This window comes from Acanthisitta chloris, unplaced genomic scaffold (genome assembly GCF_000695815.1).
Source record: "Acanthisitta chloris isolate BGI_N310 unplaced genomic scaffold, ASM69581v1 scaffold8785, whole genome shotgun sequence".
Lineage (NCBI taxonomy): Eukaryota > Metazoa > Chordata > Aves > Passeriformes > Acanthisittidae > Acanthisitta > Acanthisitta chloris.
In genome coordinates, this window is record NW_008672381.1 from 104548 (window position 1) to 128664 (window position 24117).

The 24117-nt window shown below is 39.6% G+C and overlaps 2 protein-coding genes across 2 annotated transcripts in view; both read left to right on the plus strand.

The window, feature by feature from the left end:
- Window positions 1–11953, plus strand: part of TMEFF1 (transmembrane protein with EGF-like and two follistatin-like domains 1) — a gene marked incomplete at its 5' end in the record, with an annotated part of 48573 nt that extends 36620 nt beyond the window's left edge. The window contains 4 exons of the mRNA XM_009074497.1: window positions 559–624; window positions 4678–4801; window positions 8912–9070; window positions 10730–11953. Of these exons, the coding sequence (XP_009072745.1) occupies window positions 559–624; window positions 4678–4801; window positions 8912–9070; window positions 10730–10814 (434 nt within the window). The remainder of the gene's footprint in view (window positions 1–558; window positions 625–4677; window positions 4802–8911; window positions 9071–10729) is intronic.
- A 505-nt stretch (window positions 11954–12458) lies between these two features.
- Window positions 12459–24117, plus strand: part of MURC (muscle-related coiled-coil protein) — a 14027-nt gene continuing 2368 nt past the window's right edge. Inside the window, exon 1 of the mRNA XM_009074494.1 lies at window positions 12459–12879. Coding sequence (XP_009072742.1) covers window positions 12469–12879 — 411 coding nt within the window. The 5' untranslated portion in view covers window positions 12459–12468. The remainder of the gene's footprint in view (window positions 12880–24117) is intronic.

Here is a 24117-nt window from a genome sequence, read left to right on the forward strand (position 1 = left end):
ACAATCTGCTTCCAAGGTGACTCAAGTTGGGCCCTGATTGCAGAACTATTGATCTGTTTTTTTTAAGGGTCTTTTTCCAATCCAAGTGATTCTGTTATTTCCTTTTCCAGTGTTGGAATGGTCCACTGAAACCCTCTGTCTACTGCCTTGTAGCTAATCATGTGTATGACTCTTTTTGGGAGCTTGCAATTAGGACTTCCTCGTGGGAATAACAGCTTTCCACCATCTCTTTTCCAGTTGCATCTAGAACTGTAACTTGAACAGTTCCAACACCAAAACAGACTGTCCCCAAAATAACCTAGGTGCATACCACGGACAAGTTTTTGGTTCAAAGCCTACAATTGAGATGCGCCATGTGTTTGTCTGGGTGCCAGGGTTATTGACCAGTTGTGCTACCAACCTGCTTGTATGGGAGGAGCAATGTTGGAATGTGTCCACATTTACTGCACTTAAAAATAATTCTTTGAATATTTATGGCTTCTCAATGGCTACGTACATGTAGTGGTCTGGAAAAAAACCCTTTCATAATTGCTAACCATGCATATATTTATTACCTAGAAACAGATGACACAAATGCAGTTGGAAAGAAAGATGATGGCATGCAGTATCGGCCAGAGGTGAAAGGTACTGTGCTGACTTTGTGCTATTTGGTTATGGCTTCACAAGAGGAGAAAATAGAGCATGCAAGTCCTTTCTTGTCTGCCTTACAGCTTTGATTTCTGTAACTGAGACAGACCTGTGAACAGCTTCTTTCTTAGAGCGCATTGCAAGGCTGGCAAGATGCATGTGATTTGAGTTTTGCCTGCTGTATTCCTTTAAGATGCCCAGCTGCTCACCACCGTGTGCATTGGCCACAGGATTAGACTCCCTCCAAGTGCTGTGAAAATGACTTTACTGGAAGACACTAAGCTGTGACATTCTTGATGAAATAACATAACATCAGCTTCCCTCCCATGACCCCATCTTTTCTGTTGACTTCTGAAAAAAATGGCAGATTCTGTATTTGTTACGTTATTTTAAAATGTTTTCGGTAAACTAATATGCTGAATCACATTGGTTGAAAATGTTTTACCTATATGAAACTTACCTTATGTTTAATAACTTTTAATGCCTCAGCTTTTTGTTCATCCCTATTAGTCAGATGACCATCCACTTGAGTATCGGTCCAGTGCTTTCTTTAGACCTCCTCTTGCTATTAGCACACTTTAAAAAGCCCTTCTTGTTATCTTACACAACATTGGCCAGATTCAACTCTAAATGAGCTTTGGCCTTTTGTGTTTTTTTCCCTGCATATACAAACTGCAGCTCTGTACTCTTCCTGTGAAGTCTGACCTTGCTTCCATTATCATACAAATTCTCTTTCCTCTTGAGCTCCACGAAGAGTAGAGTCCCACATTTTTAGCATTGTCCCCAAGGCTTCTGAAATATCCTTTGATTGACCTCAGACTTTTCGTTCACTAGTAGTCACATGAAAGAGTGGGTGGGGATAGTAGTCTGAAGGTTGTAATAACCTCTTCAGTCTTGTGGTGAAATCCCTAATTTGGGCCCCAGGGAGGCAGCAAACCTCCCTGAAAAGAGAGTCCAATCTGCAAATGGGTGCTTCCATTCTGCATAGGAAGGAATCACTAATGAACATATCTCACTGCTCTTCTTCCTTGATGTTGGTCTTAACGCATGTTTTGTTGCGAGGAGTTGGTATCTTTTCTGTTAGCTCTGGTCATTAATTTTTTCTGTCATACTTGTTTTGCACTCCCTCACAGAGTAAAGCCATACCACCACAGCTTTCAACATTCCTTGTGTTCTTCTTGAAAAGTCATTCAGTGCCAAAAAGCTTCATATAATTTTCTCTCTTCACAAATTCTCTTATTTTCGCTGCATATGATGTACCGGTTGAAATGATTTAATGTCAATTTTCACTTACATTAGGAAAGTATAAAAGGCACCAAATGGAATATACATCTTATTATGTGATGTAATGAAACGCCACTTTTGGTTCCTATTCCAAAGAAGTAACAGCCTTTTATTCATTGCATGTAAATTGCCCCTGAAATCTAGTTAGTGGAAAAACCATTGTATATAATTATTATTATTAATGTGTATAGCTTGTGTGGTCTAACATTCAGCAAATGGTGTGCATGGAGGGAGTATGCTCTGATGAAAAAGAAAAAGGCTGTTTTGAAAATTTTTAATGCACTAGTCAGGTCTTTTTAGATAGTGAGATCCTGAAGTGAACTACTTTGAATTACTTTTCTGCTTCCAGGATAAGAAAGCAGTGCACACTCCTATCTCTTTGCTTTTGCTTTCAGTTCCTATGAGTTACTCTCGTTAAACCCTGTTCTTTGAATGTATAATACCTTTTAGTCTCTAGAACCATGACAGTCTCCTTCTTCTGCAGTGCAAGTGGCTACCTAAAGTTACATCAGAAAGGTCTCTCTTCCCAGATTCAGCTGGCTTGCTGGTTTTGTTGTACCAAGATGAGCATCAGGGTTTCAGTTTTCATGCATGACTCTTCCTTCTGGTGAAGTATTTGAACTCCTATATCTAGTCACTATTTCAAGGCTCCTACACCAGTTAAATCTTTCACTTTGAAGCTCTGAAGCAGTCTAGCAAGTCTCTGAGGTTAAAAATGGTTTCCCATCGATAGGGAGGTAAATGTCTGTTTTACTCTAGAAATCATCTCTTGCATTTAACAACATCTTTTTGATTAAATACCAGTTTTGCCTCTGACCTGGGTGGCTGTGGCTACCTGGCCACTCAGGAGATGCATCTTTCAGTCTTTCACTGGGCCACATATTCTATATCAGTAAATATATTGAAACCAGATATGGTGCAGCTCTCTGAACAGACTAATTTAATTGTCTGTAGCTTATTACAAGCCTTTGCTTGGGACCAGATGTGACAGTAAATAACTGTTTGGAGGAGGAGGGAGGTGAAAGTTCTGGGATGAGATATCCCCACTTTTTCTCTTAAGCATGCCACAACATAGTCTATTCCATCAGGGCAGTGGTGGACATATTTCCAGTATTAAGTGATGTTCTTCCCTTTTATCAAGTCTTCTGTATCTTCAAAACATAGCCTGAATCAACAGGATTCCTTATATCTAAGACCTCTAGTAGATGTTGTATTTTCTTTCTCCTGAAACAAATTAGAAAATATTCCAGAAGACAGTCAGGAAAAACCTAAACCAGCAACATGCCTTTTTTTGTCTTGCATAATTACATTCTCTTCTTGCTGATATTATTTTAAATATCTGCAATTGTATGAAAAATTTCTTCTTCACAATCCCTCTTCCTTTGCACCTGCAGTTCATTATAGTCTTTTATTTGTGATACTATAGTCTATTGCCATGGAAATGGACATAATTCCATAATTATGCTCACATCTTAAGATCCCTGCTCTTTAGAGAAGTTCATAATGAAATACCAGCTTTTGTGCTTAGGATGTTTTTACAGAAAAAAAATTGGGCGAAAAAAATGTTTGAAAATGTACACAGCATTGGATAGTTTTGGTAACATGACAGAAGCATGAAAGATGTTGAGGCAGAAGGGACTGTACTGAACTGACCAGGACAGCAATTGAGTGCCCACCAGCTTGCTCTACCCCACCATCCCCCAGGATGATGGAGGAGAGAATCAGAAAAGCAAATATGAGGAAATTTATTGGTTAAGGTAAAAGCAGTTTAAGAAGGAGCAAAAAAAGAGAAAAACCCCAAGTGATGCACAAGCCATCACTCACAGTATCCCACCAGCAGGCTGATGCCCAGCCAGCCTCTGAAAGACTGCCACCTTGGAAATACCAAAACTCCAGGTTTTTAATGCTGAGCATGATGTCATGTGGTATGGAATATCCCTGCAGTCAGTTGGGATCAGCTGTCCTGGCTGTGTCCCCTCCCAGGCTCGTGCCCACCCCCAGCCTCCTCACTGAGGGGAGAAGTGGGGTAAGAAGCAGAGAACACCTTGATGCTGTGCAAGCACCTTCAGCAACAGCCAAAACAGTGGTGTGTTACCAGTACAATTTCAGCCAAAAATCTAAAACACACCACCATATGAGCTGCTATGAAGGAAGTTAACTCCATCCCAGCCAAAACCAGCACATTTCTCAAAGGAATTGGTATTTTAAGCTCATTTTGATACTTTTAAGTTCTCTCACCATAAAAGTATTTCTCTGAGGAAGACCACTATCGAAGTGTGTTTGATTTCAGCGTTAACAACCAGGGGTACCAGCCAGATCTGAGCTTTATCGAGTGGTTTTCTACCCAGTAATCATAAAATGTGGTTTGGCTTCTTTCTAAGCTTTTTTAGAGGGGATTTTTTCCTGTGTTTACACATGGGAGAGAGCTCTCTGTATCTATGTATTAGCTTTTTGCCCCAGTGCCCTGGACAAAGCTTCTGTTGATCTTCCTGCATTGGCTTTTTTTTCCAGTCACGCACACTTTTCTCCTTTTGAAAAACCTGTTATGAGAGGCATATTTGGAAGCCTCTGAGGAACATTTTTCAGTGCAGGACATTCTAGTAAATCTCTGTAGGTGCCTCTGAAACTTCACCCTTAAGCTTCTGCTTTATTATTCTGCATTCCTCTATTCACTAGAAGTTTTTAAGGATATGCTATTCTTGGTTGAGTTTTTTAAACTAGTATCATAGAGCCATGTATGATTATTCATGTATATTTCTCTTCAAGATGCCAGTGATCAAAGAGAAGACATTTACATTGGAAACCACATACCTTGTTCAGAAAGCTTCAATGGCTACTGTATACATGGAAAATGTGAATTCATTTATTCCACTCAGAAAGCTTCCTGCCGGTAAGTCTTGGATGCCTCTAAAATGTGCTTGAAATTGCTGTAAAGCTTGATCAAAATGCTCTCTAGACATAACTACAGGACATAGCAGTTTGCAGTTATCTAAGCAGTGACACAGGAGGTGTATCCCTGTGCTATGGGCAGCACCCAGGTGCTCCAGCCATGAGGGAGATAGTGCTCAGGGGAGAGGCTCAGTCAGTCAGGTAGTTCAGAAGCTGAATCCCTATGAGGAGTGTGGCCTCAGTGTTGTTTTCTTATATTCAGATGATAAGTCCTATCTAGAGAAAAAAAAAACAAAACAAAAATGCATTAAAAAGGCCTTTGCCTTGCATGGCTTATCTGTATGTCTGTGCTTTTCCCATTGACCTCTCAGTCTGTTCTTATACTATCTTACATTTTATTGCTCCCATCATAAACTCTGTAGAGTATCAGTATTTTATTTTTAAGATTTATTGCCCTTTTTTCACAATAATAGGCTTCATCTAGAGAATATAAAATTGCAAAATATTCTTTTCCCCACACTTTTTGTCTACAGTATAATCTAGCAGCTCAATATTAATACACTCAGTATTAAGGTATTCACTGTTTCCCAGGGTATCTGTATGTTCCTTAGCTCCCAGATAATTCCTTACTTTACATTTCACCAATCAAATTCCATGTCTTTGTTTTCCTCCAAAAATAAAATTAATCTTAAGAGCTGTTTATAGAAGAAGACCACTTTTTCATAATAAGATGTAGTATCCTACTCAGTAAGTGTTTTCATTCCTGAACTTTTATCTTGCAAGCTTGTATTTTCAGATTAATGTGGCTGAAGATGCTATAACTCTTTGCTTTCCTTTGCTTTGGAAATTTCAGCTGTAAATCTATTAGATACTATCACATTTTCTCCCTTGATCTTTATTGATTGAGGATATTTAGTGGTTTTTTGCACTGTCAAGATTTAAGAGTTTCCAGACCGATCAGAGAGCTGGAAGCCCAAAAGGCAGAGCCAGTTTGGTTGTCAATTTAAGCATTTGAAAGTTTATGTTATTTCTTTTTCCATCAAAGACCCTTTCTTGTTTATTTTCACCTTTCCAATAGGACTGATTTGTTTCTCTCTTTTCTTTGGCTGAAACCAAGGTAACTCAACATGGCTTTGCTTCTCTTGGGAAGCATCATCTTGATGGGCCATTAGGCAGCACTATCTGATTACAGTATTCTTTTGATCTAGAACTAGATTTAACAACATTTATAATTAATTTGTCATCAAAATATTCAAAGTAGACATATTTCAAGGAAAACATTCCTGTCTGAATGAACTGATTTTTTATTTCTCAGAATATTTTTTCTGGAAGGTGCTAAGTTTATAGTAACTTATTAATTTATGATTCAATTTTATATTCAGTCATTTACATATTTATTATTACTCTAGTAATTACCTATAGGAAATGTTTATATGAACTTAATTAATGTACCATCCCTTTAAATTCTATTTTATAATTACATTTACTGTTATTACCTTCAGCTATGTATTTAAACAGCCTGAATAGTATCTCAGCACTGGGCCTGGCCCAACAAACCTCATGTGGTCCCAGTCAAGAATTTGTGACTATCAGTTCTTAACCTTGAGTATCAGATCTCTTCTGGATTTTTCTTGGCTATTAAAATACTGATGGTCTCATACTTTATGCATGTTTCCTACTGGAGCAGAGTTATTAAGGAAACAAATGGTTTATATCAGACATCAATCCACCATAGTAATCATGTACTTCCATGAGAGAAAAAAAGTTTCTCTTTCTCTGGCAAGGGGAATATAAGGATGAATGCTAGGGACAGATTGTTATTTTCAGGTGCTTTGGATTCTTGTACACATCTAGCATATACATTGTTTAATTTGGTCCTCATTTCCTGATAGTGATATATGTATCAAATGACTTACAAAACTGCAGAAAATACCTGCACAGAGCAAATTCTGACTTTGGCTTTCGCTGGGGACAATGAATCTCCTTGTTTATTGTACAGCAGCCCTCCAGGACTGTGAGCAGGCAGGTGGGAGGAAGGTTTTGTAAGCAGTCACTTGCATAGTATTGAGTTTAGTAGCCTTTGCATAGCTGAGATCTGGTGTATCTCCTGGTGCCTGCCTTGTGCAGCACAGCTCTGCCCTGTCCTTATGGCAGGCTGCATCAGGAAGGCACAGTTCAACCCATTACAAAGAAATGTAGTCTTCTTTATGCTAACTCAATTAATTGAATGTTCATCCTATTTTGATAAATCTTTGCTGACCTCTATTGATCTTGCTATTATACCAGTGCTATATTATCGTGTTATATATTAATGCAGCAGAATGCTTTGAAATCTGTTCTGCTAGTGTAAGGTAGCTTAAACTAGTGCCTATTACTTCATCCTACCACAGGGTCATTCTTAATACAAGCACTTCTCCTGAATCTCCATTCAGTATTTCTTGGAAATAATTTCTTGTCACTTCAGTGTTTCTGAGGAAACGTCCTAGAATTACATGTGCCTCTTCTGCTTTGTTTTGCCTCCACTGCATTGAAGCAGTTCTCACATTGATCACACTTCAACTGTTAACTTCTTTAATGAAAACAAAAGCGAAGTAACAGTAAGAATTCAGTCCTCTTGACTAGCAAGGAGACCTCTTCCTGTTTGTCTCTTTTTGTGTGATTATAGTGTTCCCTGTCCTCATTCTTCTTGAGTGCCTATACAGTTTTCTCTCTATTCCCTTCCTAGGTACCACCAAGCATGCTTACAGTACATGGGGGTTTTTCTTTAACGATTCTTACTGGAACCAAAACTCCTTACACAGCAGCTCATGGCTGGAGAAAGTAGAGTCACAAGATTATGACCATGTAAACCACAATAATTATCCCTGCATGCAGAGGGGGATTAGGAGTTGCATTAGCAGTTGTGGAAAGGTCTTAGGTGTAATTATTTTGTTGCTCCAAACAGAATTCCTACCCTAGCACAAAGCTTTTGAAGGATGAGTCTGATTTTGTGTTGCACTTTGGCTTGTCAGATCCAGTTTACAAAATGGTTGTTTCTCTGCCTGCATGTGAGTATTTCTTTTCCAGCTTTCTACTGTAGAGCTGGAGGCCAATTGTATTATTCAGTTGTCCATAATGATGCATTCACATTAGTCAGTTCTAAAGGACAGCTGTACAAGGAACTTGCTCAGGGTTGTAAGTGGTGGCCTTTGATTCCGCAGGCCTCATCTCAGTGTTGTGGGTGGCTCTTGCCTTTTCTTGTTGTGCTTCAGCCTATTTTGCCTTGAGACATTAATTGCTCCAGAGCCTGTTTCCACTGGTGTGTCTCACATTGCCTGAACACATGTCAGTGATCAGGAACAGCCTCTGCTCAGTCTGTCATTGAGCTAACTGTTGCCTTGCTCAGGAAAGGTATCATTTAGAGCAGCTGCTTCTCATCTGTCTCCAGTCACTTCTCCCCCATCTCTGACCATTTTTTTTGATTCTTCATGAACTTTCACTTGAACAGTTGTGAACCATAAGGTTTTCTAACCCAACCTCCATCAAATTCTGGCTCGGTTACAAGGCAGGAGGGTGTTTAGTGCTGGTCTTGTCCAATAGATTTTGCAAGATTCCACTTCTATAGAATGCAGCATGAAAAAGGAATCGTACTTTCTCCCCATGTTTCAAGGTTTCTCTTCCTCTTTGTCACTTCTCTCCCATATTGGCAGTGGAGCTGAATGAGCATGCTCCCTTTGTGTTTCATGAGCATGCTTCTTTGGGTTCCATTTAGCCTTGTCTGCTTGTTTAACCTTAGTCACTTCACTATTGCTAAATATTGTGCCAATATAATAATGACCACATATATTTCTTTTGACAAATCAGGGCCTTCACCATGCTGGTGTGTTTTCAGAGGGCCACTATCCAGAAAAAGTAGAGCATATCTTTTTGCTTTGTGTCTTGCCACAGGAATCCAAACCATTCCACAACCCAAATGTTGCCACACCTCCACCTCCTCACCAGCTCTTCTCTCAGCTCTTTCTCTCTCTCTTCGGCTCTCTCTGGAGTCACCTTGGATTTCTTATTTCATCTGCAAAATGACTGGGCTTTTGTCAAATTACAGATTCCATAAAATATTCCTTTTCTTTTTCAGATGTGAATCAGGATATACTGGACAGCACTGTGAAAAGACAGACTTTAGTATTCTTTATGTTGTCCCAAGTAGGCAAAAGCTTACGCATGTCCTTATTGCAGCAATAATTGGAGCTGTACAGATTGCTATTATAGTTGCAATTGTCATGTGCATAACAAGGTAGGTAAAGACAAAAACAGTGAAAAATTGCGCGCTGTATGGATGTACGTTTTTTGTGTTTAAATATTTTGCACCTAACATTTTATTTGCTTTAATATATGCCCTACGATACCCACATAAAAACTACCTAATGACTGAAGCAGAAGGATTATATAACATCCTGTCTCCCCTTTTGGGTTTTTTTGGTCACAAAAGTCAGATTTGTTTAAATTCAGAAATCATCAGCAACCACTCTGAATGTCCTGACCAAATACACAGCAGAACAGATTAGCCTTGAAATGCATCCAAAAGGTCAGCTACTGTGTTAGACCTTCACTGCAGTTATTGAAACATTGCTGGTATCTTATAGAAGCTAGGATCCTCAGCTACCACCTAGTGAAACCAGAGACATTAACAAGATGCTGTTCCCTGCAATACCACTGTAAATGGTGCTACACAGAGAAAGAAGTATCCCTCACACTGTATATATTTTCTGAAAATTATTGTGCAACTAGGCCTGTTCTTAGACACTCTCCATAGGAATCTATTTTAAGCAATGTAAAGATGCACAAGCATAGAGTTCAGGTTTCTGGGCTGTCTCAAATGCTCACACGATATAAAAACTCAGATGAAGCCTTGGATTCTTTTTGATGACAGGGAATTCAGTTTGCTTATCAAGGACTTGAACCAAATGAGGACTAAGGGGTCTGGGATAGATTAAGGATTACTTAGTTACCCTATAGATGCATGAAATATTTAAGTCATGCACTTGGGCATCCATGCCACACTTTGCTTTTTCCTCTCCAACTTGTCCTTCACTTTTTCAGCTCTGCTTACATTGGGCCGTAAAACTTTCTGCTACTGCATCAGTGCATGGATGTCTTGCTTGTCACCAAGCTCTGTGATGTAGAGTGGCACCCCTATGAATGAATAATATAGGCCTCCTTCCATATATACCTTCTAGTCTGAACCTTGTAAAGGATAAGCACATGTATATAACACCACCTGCACATGTAAAAGTTACTTGGCTCATGCAATTGATGTCATCCCTCTACAACCATCCCCAGATCACAGTCACTTCTGTCTTGCTGCGTCCCAGCAGGACTGCTCCATTGTGCATTGCCTTCTGTCTGGCAGGCTGAGTAAGTCCCATCCCATTCAGAATTGCTGGCTTTTGTGAATCCTTTCTTAGTTGCATGTCTGACCCCAAGAAAGGGATCACCTGAGTCACCTCACAGAGACTCCTGGGTGGGCTCTGTCTCATGGGCTGCCGCAAGCAGCAGAGCATCTGGAGGTCCATGCACTTCAAAAGGCTCATTGATCCAGGCTTAACCATCCACTGGGTTTAAGTATGAAATATGTATAAAGGAAAGCTAATGCAGCTATTCCCGATGGAATGCATTTTGCTGGATCAAGGCTCAGTGATGTAGCACCTTGCTGGTTTTGGGCTCAAGTTCAAGCAGAGCTCCCTTCTGAGTGATCTGGGATTCTACAGACATGCCCAGGTGACAGTCCAGTACCAAACAGCAGGAGCATCCCCCTGGTTAGCACAGCTCACAGACTCCTTGCTATTGCTAAGTACAGAAAATTAAGTCAATGTGTTATTTTTAGACTTAATTTTATGTGGCATATATAAAATCAGCCCTCCATTCTGATTTCTCTTTCTTGTTTGTCTAACAGAAAATGCCCGAAAAACAATAGAGGACGTCGGCAGAAGCAAAACCTAGGCCATTTTACTTCAGATACATCATCCAGAATGGTTTAACTTAGTGCTTTTTATACCTACATTGACCATGTGATGTACATTTTTATTATATCTTTTTTTAAAGAATGGAAATATTTATTTCAGAGGCCTTATTTTTGAACATTTTTAGTGTAACAATGTTGGTCTGTATTCTGAAAGCATCAGCTCTAACAGCTATGGACTGTTTTAGTATCTTTACTTTTATGTTTTTGAATACAGTAGTTCATTTTCTGTATCTGTATCACATGGTTATATAATAGACTTGTGCTTTATCCATGGAATGTAATATTTTTGGGAACACAGATTTATTCCACCAATGGTTGTAGACTTAAAAAAACCCCCAACAAACCAACAAAAAAAAGTCCACATTACCTAACAAACAAGGCATGAACTAAAGGTAAAAATGTTTACAGCTTACTTTTCTTATGAGGAACTAGAAAACACTGTGTTTAAATACCGTAGATATTTAAATGTTTTTGGAAGTTAGTAACTGATTTTTTAGACACTGCCTATCGCATGAACTGTGAAGCTGTGTGCTGTGTGTAGTTGTAACATATTTATAAAATGTGTGGGCTGGGTCTAAGCACTGCCATCTTCAGAAATAATTCCAACAATTTATTTTTAAAGAGGAAAATTATAAATTTCATAATTTGGGAGGCTACCTGGTAGAACAGATGGCACAGGTCCAAAAGAAGTAGGTCTTCGTAGATTTAGGTATTGTAAAAATTGGTGTTGAATAATTGAACACGAATAATTGGAATAAAGCCTACTTTAACACTGTTAAAGCTGTTTTAATACTTCTTAAACTTTTTTAAGGAAAATACATGTTTTAACACCTACAATACAGATTGTATAGTGTTTGTGATTAAAATAAAACAATAAAAGTGAATGAATTACTAGTGCTCTTGTATAGAGTATTTTCAAGAGCTAAAGAAGTCCATCCAAATTAGTCTGCTGGTCATAGTTATATTAATAGACTGTTAGTTGTCGTTTGAAAGATCCCGAGATAAAGTGTGAATAGGATGTTTTCAGCTGTTTTAACATGTAGCTTAGGCTTTCAAAATTTTGCATGTAGGATTTAATAATTTGTTCAATAAAAAAAAAATGCTTTCAACATTTTGAACTGGAAAAGCATGTCACAATACAACGTTTTCACTATATTGCCTCTGGTTTAGTGTGTTTATTTGTTACCCCATGGGGTAATTGCAGCAAGCTGAAGACCTGAAGTTGTTTTGCTGGAAAAAACCAACTGTGCTAATTTTCCTGACCGCTTTTTGAATTCCCTCGGAGGAAAGCACTCCAGTAACACAAAAACAAAAGTAGATCATTAAAAATATGCAAGTTTTTTCCTGCTTAATTAGTAAGTTACTTAACTTTCCTGGATTAACACTAATAACTTCATCGGTACAGAAGCGTGACCCTTTAAACGTATGTTCCTTTCCAGATATTGCTTCCTAATTTTAGGGGTTTCATGTTGCTGAAAGTATCTGAACAATCATGTGTGGATATTTTGTAGTCAGAAGTATTTGACCAAGCTCCAGGAGTGGCGTTTCACGCCCTACTTTGAGCATCGCCGGAGCCAGCTGTCGCCCTGGCTCCCTGCAACAGCGCCAGAGTCGTTCTGGCAGGATCACCGAAACTTTGCCTCCCCTCGACCTGGCTGAAGGCAGGCAAAATGGATCGCCGTGAAATCCCCTCAGAGCCTGACAGAACACACCAAAATCGTCTCTCCAGCGTCCTCGAGGAGGAAGAAGAGCAAGATGCAGCTTACACGATTGTGACGGTCCTGGACAAAGTGGCCAACATTGTCGACAGCGTGCAGGAGAGCCAGAAACGGATAGAGGAAAGGCACAGGGAGATGGAAAATGCCATCAAGACCATACAGATCGACATTTTAAAGCTTGCCCAGGCTCACGGCAATACAGGCTTCACTGTGAACAAGTTACTGGAGAAAACCCGCAAAGTCAGCTCCACCATGAAGGAGGTGCGGGCGCGTGTGGAGAGGCAGAACAACAGCGTGCGGAAGGTGGAAGCAAAGCAACAGGAGATGCTAAGAAAAAACAAATTCCGGGTCGTAATCTATCAGGTAACCACAAACTTACTTTCTTGTAGTACTGTCTCTGTGCCACCTCCTTGGTGGCTGCTGAGAGGTGTTGGTTAATGAACCAAAAGACGCAGTCTGTCCAACAAAAGAGTTACTTTATGCTTTCTTTAACATTGGGCTGTGCTCCTCGGTGCCTTTCAGCATGAACCTACTAACGGCAGCACACAGGGTCTATTATTAGTGTTGGTAGGTTTCTGAGGCAGTCGTGTAAGATTAACTGCAGATCAGCAAGGACTATTTGCTGCCTCTCTGAAAGGTAATATGAGGCAGGCCCTGTAAATCTTGTCATACAAACCATGCCTGACATTCATCTGTTATTTTTTTCACCATATTAGGTAGAAGTGCAAATAGCAAAGGTGTTTTCAGGCTCCCTGAAACACAGACTTTCTTCTAACACTAATTTCAAAACATGGTTTGTTATATTTGCAGCATTGCCCAGGCCTTCATACTGCTGACAAATTTGGGCTCTTTTTCATTGCCTCAATGTATAGCAGTATATGCACAAACTAGAGCTCAGACTCACAAACTCATCATGACAACAAATACTCCCTTGCATGCTTTACTTTGGAAATGGTTTATCACAGCACTGTCCTTTCAGCCATATTGGGCAAGAAAACAATATATTTCCTTTCCCTGACCTTATTCTAGGGTGTTTATTGTTCTTACAAATAACTGCATTTTAAGAGAAGTTTCAAGAGAAGTTCTGTGAAACGGCACGGTCTTGCTTACATCCCTACAAATAGTGCAGGTAGTTTATGGAGTCTTGTCAGTGAGTGCTGTGAAATCCATTTGTTTAATGGTCTGATCCTGCATTTGCTGGAACTTCCCAGTTTCCCAGGTCAGTAGAAGTAAGTGTTTAATCTTTTGCCAGAAGCATAGCTGCTCCTTTTTCACTAGTGAGTTGCCAAAGCTTCTTTCAAATGAGTTGTACTCCTCATTAGACCTTCTTGAAAATACCACTCCTGTGAGTAACACAATGCACTCCTATGGCTCAGCTTTACACCCTGGTCTTGAATCTGTTTGTACATAAATAACATCATTTGCAATGAACGGAGCCATGTGTTTCACTAAGTATGTTCACCACAGTGTACAGCTGACAAATTCTTCTGCATAATCTAGCTTTCTGAACTACTTCATTTTCTACTACTGGGAAAAATTAGCTGAAGAAAAGAGAAAAAGCTGAAGGAAGGAAATATTACCTCTTCAATGTTATCTTAGTACCATATACAGCCAAATTGTGTTTCCCTGATTTTCTGACTGAATGGCTTGCTATGGATGTTCAGGAGAAAGCACAGGTCCAATTTGACCTCTTATTGCAATTATTGCGAGCTGCATCATCATGATAGAATAGAAAACAGGCACTTTCACTTTTTCACTTGCAAATAATTTCCCAGCTAAAGGTAAACATCTCTGACTCCCCTGGTTAATGGCATAATGCCATTTCATTGATGGGCCTTTACCATAATGACTGCAGCAGAATCAATGCTTTGAAAGCATTTGCTCTTAAAACAGTATTCATTACATAACATAATTTTTTCTGCTAGCAAGACATGAGTTGTTTATGTAAAAATAAAATAAAATATGGTGAAAGTGGATCTATGCTCAGCTATAACAGACAGCTGTTGGTATTTTCAGATATTTCATACAAAAGTGGCTTTCATGATGTGTACTTTCTCTAAGAATCACCTTCAGTAAGAGTTTTTTGAGCTCTCTGTTGGTTTGGTGAGACAATGATGACCTGCACCCTTTTCAGTATGTTTATTTCTTTTCAGGAAAGGAGCCAGCATTTTTCATTGTTGTCTTTCTAGCTTCCTCTTCCTATGGTAGTTGAGAATTGCCAGTGAGAATATGAATGACTCCCTCTAAACTTCCATCCTTTTTGTAAGGTAGATTAAAGAACCTTTTCCCACTTGCTGGAAGGAGGGACAGATATGTTGATCTATCCAGGATCTGATATTTATTACTTTTCTGGAGGAGGATAACTGCATTGCTCCACAAAATCTGGAACACACTAAGTAGTCAAGAATGCCCTGAAACTTTAAGTCTCTTTCACACAAGTGCAGTGATTTTCACACTGTTGTCTTACACCAATGTGGGCATACTGCTGCAGTGACAAGACCTGAATGACTGAAGCTTGGCTACAATGAGAGGGAGTCTGTTAATAGCTACAGAATCAGTGTACTCCCTTCACTATATGTTACAAACGGATATAACCGAGTTGTTTACTCTGTGCTTGTGACAGCTGTTCTGTAGTGAGATTTTTTTCTGATGAACCATTTGGGATATTGTGCTGGGGCCAATGACCTTTGTGCAGCCACCACTGAATGCCTACATGGGTGAGCACATGTGGATTTTAGTTTTTACTTTTGCTAGAACATTGGCATATGAGGAAAAAGGAAACAGCGATTAAATACCAGAGATTTTTCTTTCAAGTGGATGACTTTGATCTTATCATTGATAGAAGGAGTAGGCAGGTTGAAAAGGATCATTGGCTGAAGGAGATTGTCCCAAGAGACCTCAGCAATGATAAAAAGAATTGGCAATATCCTCACATTAAAAAGACAGAAGGTGATCTTTCTTGAGCAGCATGATTAGGGAATTTAGAACATTTCATTTTTAGAAGGCCATGTGGTTGAGGAAAAGATTTGGTAGCATGTAGCCTTCCTCCCCAGACTGACTGCATGATTAAAGATGCCAGGTTAATTCAGACTTTCTAGGGAGGTCTTTGACCCTGGAATACTATGTGCCCTGAGACTATAGTAGGGAATGCAAAGGATGTTGTAGGTTGTACAGGTCACTGCTCATTTCTGTTCGGGTTAGTCTGAATAGCCAGCTGTGAGAGCTATCATTTCTCTGCAGTCAAAGAGCATTTAACAATTTAAATAATTCAGACTAAATTATTCAGAATTTAAAAGGAACTTTTCTTATCCTGAAATAGCTTGTTTCATTTTCTTTCCTGCATGTTCTGCAAGTCCCTTTTTGAATGGGAGTGTACAGGCACCACAAAGTCCATGTCATGGTCACTGGACTTTTTTCTATTATTACTTCACATGAGCACCACAAATGAATAATGACTTCCCGTGAAGGGTTGCATGCATTTGTTTCACTCACTGCTGTCTGATGTTTAAAATTAGTGGACATGTCAGAAACCAAGTAAGGTTATGGCTGGACTGGCCTACACAGTCACATTACAACCGATTTGTTTGCTCAGCCCCACACACGGGGAGAGGCTCACAGAAACAGCCTTGCATATGCCACTGATATTATGCATAAATGAATTAAAACATGTCTTCTCTTGGCCACTGTCCTTCTGTGGCATAATGGCTTGGACAGTAAAAATGGTGAGATCAGGATGGGGAAAATAATCTGGAAACCTTAAGTGAAGGTAATTCCATTTGAAGTAGCAGTAGAAATCAGGGTGTCACTAGCTCAGGAGATGAAGACGCTGAGAGGTCAGGCTGACAAACTCCTCATCCATTGGCATGGAGATTTAATTACAGCTATTCTGAGGTAAACCTCTGAGAGTAACTGTGACATGAAAGGCAGAAAATATAACACTTCTATTTAGAAAAAGACAAAGGAAATAATCTGAAACATTGCCATTAATTTGGTACCATTTGGGCATAAGAATGACCGGCTCAGAAAGGGTTCTGCAAAACAGAATCCTTAGTAACATGGAGTTAAATAGCTTAACAAGAGGAGATTGTGCTAGGTAGCTTGTATTTGATAATTTTTCTGTTTTGCAGAAACATGTGAAGTCTTATCCTTTCATATTTATGTGGCAGGTATCTTATAACAGATAATTCAGAAAAACAGCAGGTGATAGTGGACTGTGTTGAAATGGGAACAGGCTTGCAATGGGTTTCTAAAAGTGTTTGTGTTTCTAAGAGTGTCTTTGTCAACTGTGTAGTATTTTCATTAAAGATCTTGGTGCAGAAAAGGTGTGATAATAATAAAATATGCTCAAAATTAGGAGCTGTTGGTGCATAGAAACATATACAGACAAGAAATCAAATTATCTTTACAGCTGAAATAATGCTAATTTGAGTGTACATGGTGCCTGTTCCTGTACTTTTAGCAGACATCCTTGTTAGTTTGTGTTCTGAAGCCCCATGGTTTGGAAAAGACAGAAAATGAGGTGTTTGTTAGTTTCTCACAAAATGACAGAGAACCCACTTGATGTCATGGTTCTTCAAAAAGTTAGATGTGGGTGTGAAAGACTTAAGGCAAGATGTTTCCAGAAGTGATAGAGATGCCCAGTGTCCTTGCACAAAATGCCTCAGAGTCTGCCTGGACTACCACATACAGTTCTGATCGCCTCTTTTGAAGTAAATTGTGTTCAAACTGAAGGGGTTTGGAAATAGCTACCACATCAATCAGAGGTATAGGACGTTCTGGTAAATGAGAGGAGAACAGGAGGTCCAAGCTTGCTTTAGTCCAGGAAGACAAGAGGCTAAGTGAGGTTGTAGCTGTCATTTATATATACATTGAGGCACAGATGAGGAGTCCAATAAAGAACAATAGCAAAAAGATTTAATGGGTGTAAATTGTCCATGAGTCATCTGAGATCTCAAAGCAGAAATAGATGTCTCCAGTTCTAGAGGCATCAGTGTCTGGACAAAGCTGCCTTCTAGAGTCCATGGGGAGAGAAGAAAACCTAAATTGCTATTTGAATGGAGCCTGAAATCTTAATGGAAAACAAAAATAGTATAAGTTGACTACCTGTGACAGTAGAGCGCTGGCCTCAGCAGCCCAATGACACGGGGCCTTTGTTGGAGTTTTGTGGCAGAAACCTTATAAATATTTTTACAGCTGGGACAGGTAATTGCCTTTGCTGAGAAGAGAGAGAATAAAACAAACCCAAAGGTTGTGTAGAGAGTGTCGCAAGAGCCCTTTGTTTGCAGTGTCGAGCCCGGTGCTTCAGTTCAAAGCATGGAGCTGGCCCCGTGCTGTGCAGCAGTCACTTGTGGAGAGACAGGGTCAGCCCTGAGGTACCAGAGATGGCCAAGGAGATCATAAATTACCTGTGATTTTCAGAAAAAACCCCAACCGCTTTTAACCAGCTAAATTAAAACTGTTTCTAGTGACATGTTTGCAAGGAACGAGCAGAAAAGGAAATGTAGAAACTAAAAATAAAAAAAAATTCAAACAGTTGTTCAGTTATTTCTGTGTCCCTAAAATGAAATAGGTTGCATATTTTACAGGACTGTGTTCATAGCAGGTTACAAAGTTAACTCTACACTGTGTTGTTGATGTGGCACCCCCTGACCTGTTCCTTTGCAATGATCCTCACAGGGGGACACACTCTCATCTTCTCAGGGCTGCCATTGATTTTTCTCCACCTATTAGTATTGAGTGGTGGAAACAGCTGCTCTTAATTTACATTTGCATTGGATACAGCTGTTTGGTGCTTTGCTTTTTGTTGCCCTGCAAGCCAGCAGAAGAACATGGTTGCACCATGAGTTTCCTGTGTTGTGCCTGTTTTCCTAGAGGCTTCTTGGAATGACTTACCACCAGGAGCTGTGGCTGGCTGCTGTGGGCACGTGTATCTTGGAGCGGAATCATAGAATCACTTAGGTTGTAAAAGACCTTAAGATCAAGTCCAGCTTTTCAGCAATACCCTTCATTCTTGAGACACAGATTCAGGAATGGACTTGACACAGGGCATGCAGCTGAGATTCATATTCTCAGCACTGCTGGAGACAGCTGAACCTTGCAATTATTCCTTTAGTACAGGAATAAAGTTGGTCAAAACAGCACAGGCAGAGACATGAGGAATGTCTGAAGTCACTAACAGCAAGTTTAGGATCTGGGACAGGATTAATTTTCCCAGGCATTAAATACTAGCAACACAGGTGTTTGTACATTTGGCATATAGACTCCCTTTCAAGCAGGCAAAGAGAAGTGTATGGAGCCTGATTCAGCCAAGCCATTGTAGACATCTACTTCTGGATACAATTTCTACATTATAAGTATCTGTGCTGTCCATTTAGTTGAAAGGGTATCCAGAAATGAGTTCATATGGTGACACAGTTGCTCAGGCAGACAAGTTCAGCTCCTGATGACTGTCTGGCTTTCACTTGCTCTTGAAAGCACTTCCTTCCTTGGTCTGACTGACTTGTAGGAGCAGTCACCTTGTGATGAATGAATGTATCAAAACATTACCAAATATAATTTTTTTGTCTTCTTGTGATGCTTTTTCTCCTTCACTGACAATGGGCTTCCAGATAAATTGGAAGTAAGAAATGTCACCAGTTTGATTGCAAACCTGCAGACTGACCTGCACAGCTCTTCCCTGGCCTAGCTCCATAAAACAATAGCAAAGCAAAGAAAGTGTGAAGCTTCTGCTATTCCCTGAAGCTTCAATTGTCCTTTTTATGCAGCATGTGGTGGCCTGGAGCCAAGGGCTTCTCCGACTGATGTGGTGTAACTGGGTACTGCTTTCTCATTGACTGCAGCAAGCTACAGACAATGATAATGAGAGAATGAGCTGGGGTTCTTTGTAGTCATTGTATGCTGATGGTTGAATTAATGAATTTCTGTCAGAATTTAAATAAAAGCGATGTGTATAAGGCTTCACAAAAGAGAAATGAGGGGGTTGACTGTTCTGGCCAGGCTTCTGTTCCCTCATGTGAAAATAATTCTAAATGCAAGCCACAGCACTTGGCCATAAAGTCTTATATGCTGAAGTGTTTATTCTCTGTCTGCTTAACTTGATGAAATCCCTTAGGAGGCCCTTTAAAATAAACCTATTTCTCTCTCATTTAGCAGCTTTTTGGCCTGATGGCAGAGATTCTGAAATGACATATTTGCAGAAGAAATGAAGGGATCACTTGAGATTTATAAAGCTTCACTCTTAACTCTTAGAATATGAGTAAAAGTACTGAGTGATTTGTAATTGGTTATTCATCAGCAGTTTCATATTGATTTAGAGCGCAATTTCAAGGAGGTGTTTTAGTGATTTACCTTGGGTACCAGTTTGAATAACAAATCATTCACTGAACATGCAAATTTCGAGGACTTTGTTAACCATTGTGGCAGTGCAGTGTCCTGACCATAAGCTGCCTGTCATTTGCAGCACCAGTTGTCATAGACATGGCAGTGGTGCCCGACCAGGCGCTGGGTGGCCTTCAAGCATTTTGTTGCTTCGTGCCCTGCTTCAGAATTGTCAAGTGGTCACCAGTCAGTCCCATCTGTGCTTAAGTTAATCATCACCTGCACCTTCCCTGTCACACATCTCAAGGCTGAAAGATCATTTGCTGTGACCTTTTCACTGTGCAATACAATGACTCCAAGTTATGGAGTTTCATCTGTCTCTCCTCCCTACTTATGCTGTGAGCAGTTTCTTTAGAAGCATTTTAAGTCTTGATTTTATATATACATATATACAATATATTATTTTATGCACATATTGTTTTTATATATAAAATTTGAATTATTTATTTGGTCATTCAGGTTTTCTCTGCTATTGTAAAAAATAATTTTATAGTTTTGTTCGGCTAAAGTGTTGGTTGAAATTAGGTAATAGCTGAGACCTGATAAGAGTTGCTTTTATTAAAGTTGGTTAGTTACAATTTGAAGCTATTTGAAAAGAGAATACCAAACGAGTTTGCAGCATTTCTAGCAAATATTTACATATAAGACTATGTATTATCTTTTTTTTCTCCTTGCCAACTTTGGAAGCCCAGTCTGGGCTTTGAAATATAAACCTAGAATGCATGTGCCAAAAAACATGAAAGGGCAAGGGAAGTAAAGCTCTCAAACTGGCTATGTCCATTAAAATGCCCTCATATTCCATTATTTTTTATTTTTAAATGCAGAATAAAATTGTTACTGAATTTAGCATTAACAGTGTTAATGTACTTTAAACCTAAGTATTGTTGTACAGTGACATTATGTCACTGCTTCGTCTAGAAGTGACAATCAAGTGAACTCTAAATTAGCAACACACCTTTTCTCAAGGAAAAGTACTGCTGCTATTAATTATCGATCCCATCTGTGCTTACAGAGTGGAAATTTCGCTAACAATGTTGTGAGGGAATTTTTTTCAACAACCCTTTTTCCTTTTCCCAGCCTCATTGTCCTCACTGAAGGCACAGTGTTCTTCCAGCAGCCCACTTTGGCTTATTTGCTCCTTAGTGCAGCAGTAAGAATGAAAGGTGCTATTAGAACTGACCTGATCTTTGCCAGGACACCACTGCTGCAAAATACCTGAGACATCACTAAACAATTTGTTCTGCTATTTCCCTCCTTTCCCTGCCCAGAGACAAGAGGAGTAGGGCTATCAAGCATGGACATTTTGAGGCAGTCTCTTTTCCTCCACAGGTTTCAGTTATCTGAGCATCGTCACCATGAGAGTCTCATGGCATTGATTTGGGACATTACCACATTTCAGATTATTTACCCACTGTTTTTAAGGTTTCTGTGAGGCAAAGAAGTAAGCACCTTACACTTTGCATGGTTTGAAGAGCAAGTGCATTTGCCTTCTCTCATAAATGTCTTGCTATACTCTACAGGAAAAAATTGTGCCTGCTGTGATCCCTTCCTGGAGATCAGAAGATGCCAGCAGTGCCTGCAAACTGGTCAATGGCCTCACCCATGGGTGCAGAGCAGCCAGAATTTTGGCAACTGATGAAAAGTTTGCGGAGCAAAAGGAGCATGTGAAGGGGACAGACTATGTCCCTCGAAAATTTTGTCATTGTGAATTAAATTGAAATAAGAGCAAAGGGTGAAAATGCCAATGATGGAGTCAGACTTTGCTGGGAACCTATTGTTGGAAACATCTGGGTTTCAATATTCTCTGTCCCTGGAGCCACCCATTCAAATCAGTGGCATGCTGGCCTTCTTCACCAAAGCTGAGGTTTATTCATGTGTTTACATTGTACACAGCCAGGCTGGCCATATTTGAGAGGTTAAATACTCAAAAAATAGGAAGAACCAAAGTTCAGGTCTCCTAAGAAAGCATCACCAGCCACTCCTGAATTGCACAATTGTTCCTTTATGATGTTATATCTATATGTTTTGTTTGCTAAAGTTATTTCTTAAAAAAATGATCTAACTACGCTTACAGCTTTGTGGCCTTCTGTATCTCCCTGCCTGGCTGAAGTAGAGAAGTCTCCAGGATTTTCCCTTACCATCAACCAATGCTTTCAGTCCCTTCTTTGCTACCACAAAACCTGAAGTCTTTTTCCTTTCAGACTTTATTTTCCTCCATGCACATGCATTTCTCCAAAACATTTCCAGTTTCAACCAGCACATCATCTAATCTGACTCCTTTGTCCCCTCTACCCTCCTACATCCATTCGTAACACAGACACACCTTCTTCTCAGGGCCCTCAGCACTGGCTGAAAACATCAAGTCCAGATCTCTAAGGCATGGCATGTTCGCTCAGGACAGATGTCAGCTGGGGGGACAGACAGAGTGACTAACAACACAGCTGGCTCCACAGCAGAGAGCTTATTTCTTTGTGTCTGAACTCAACTCCATTCTCAAATTTGTGGAAAATGTTTCTGTGTTAGTGGCGAGGCTGTGAAGGGTGAGAAGGTGAGAGATGGATAATGTAAGCTTACATGTTATGCTTCTTGTAGAAAAACAAGACAACTTCCAAATCAACCACTTACATGACGGATTTCCCAGCTCTTTTCTTGGAGGAGAATGGGAAAAAATCGTTTGTTTTCAGAAGGGCCAAGTCTCTTTTCAGTGTGTTGAGTGGTGGATAACTTTTCAGGAGATTATGGTTAATGAGCATGCCAGGATGGGTGTGAGCACCCTCTGTAGGTGCTCCTTATAGAAAGTGTGCTAAAAGGGAAGGGAAATGCTGAACTTCCACAGTTTTGTTTTCTGATTCTGCCTTGTACATGTCTTTGTTTTTTGCCAATAAGTGAGGCAAGCAGAGTACATCCTTTCTATTAATCAATACTGCACTCCTCTTTCTTCAAGAAATCTCGTTAAAAATACCTATTTGGTACCATCTTTTACTGTGAAATAATCTCTTGTCCTCATTTTGATCCTCCCTTAACTCTCGTGAGGTGGTGGTGGCAGATATGAGTCCTTCCTAGCAAAATGCTTAAGCAGATTTTTAGCTCAAAGCTTGCAAGCAGCATCACCAATGGCTCAACTCCTTCTCACTCTCCCCTAAGATCGGACTGCCCAGTCTTGCTAATTCCAGTCCCATCTGCTTTCCAGACAAGGAGAAAGCTGTCACCCCATTTAGGGCTTTGTTCTGTACTGCTGAAATCAGTAGGTGTTTGGTCTTTGGTTTTAGTGAGTGCATAAATGAGCTGGTAGCTGCTTTGACTCCATCTGTTTCTCACCTGATACTCAAACATCTTGTTCCTGCTTTAGGAAGGATGAGCTCCTCTCTTCTCTCTGCCCCACTGCTACCTAGTAATAAGAAGAAATGGGTAGGAGCAGGAGAGAGAAAAGAAGCCTAGATCACTGTATTTTAATTCTGAAACCTCCCTAACATGCTAGACAGGTTCACTAATACTTTTCACTTTGATAACATTTTCCATCCAGAATTCATGTGAGGAGCTAGAAACTCACACTAATTTTTTGCCTTGCTACATTTGATTCTGCAAGATGTGTGCAGAAACCAAGGAAAAGGAGAAAATCCAAGATTTGACAAAGAACCTTCTGAGAGTCTGTAGGAGAATTAATAATGTTTCTCAGGACCTGCAGCTATAGTTTCTTTGTCTTAGCTACAAGACCTTCATCTCATATGTTATTTTTCATAAGTTTTAATTCTAACATGTGTGCGTGGAAGTTAAAACACTCTGTTCTTTAGCTAATAAACTAAAGGTGAATACAATAATAAAGGGAAAATATAGTAAAAATCTGGCAATTGACAAAAAAGCACAAATTTGTTCTTCCAAAGGAAGAGAGCTTAAATATTTTAGAGAAAACAGGCTCTCTGCTTTTCCTCCTTTTAAAAAGTAATCTTCATATGAAAGGCATGCCCCGTTCACCATATTGTATTCATCTCTGTATGTACTGAAATTTTAGAATATTCATTCTGTAAACATTTTTGTTACCATTTCAGCAGAAGGAGTGAGCTATAATTTAAAAACTTTGAGGAATTATTATCCAGCTGTGTTTTAGTTCATTTACAGAAAAGAAGGGATTATGTTTACATAGAGAAGTCTTTATATAATTAATGTTAATTTGCACATGTTAAGGAAGATGATTATTAGCAAAGTATTGTAGTTTTGTTCCTGCTG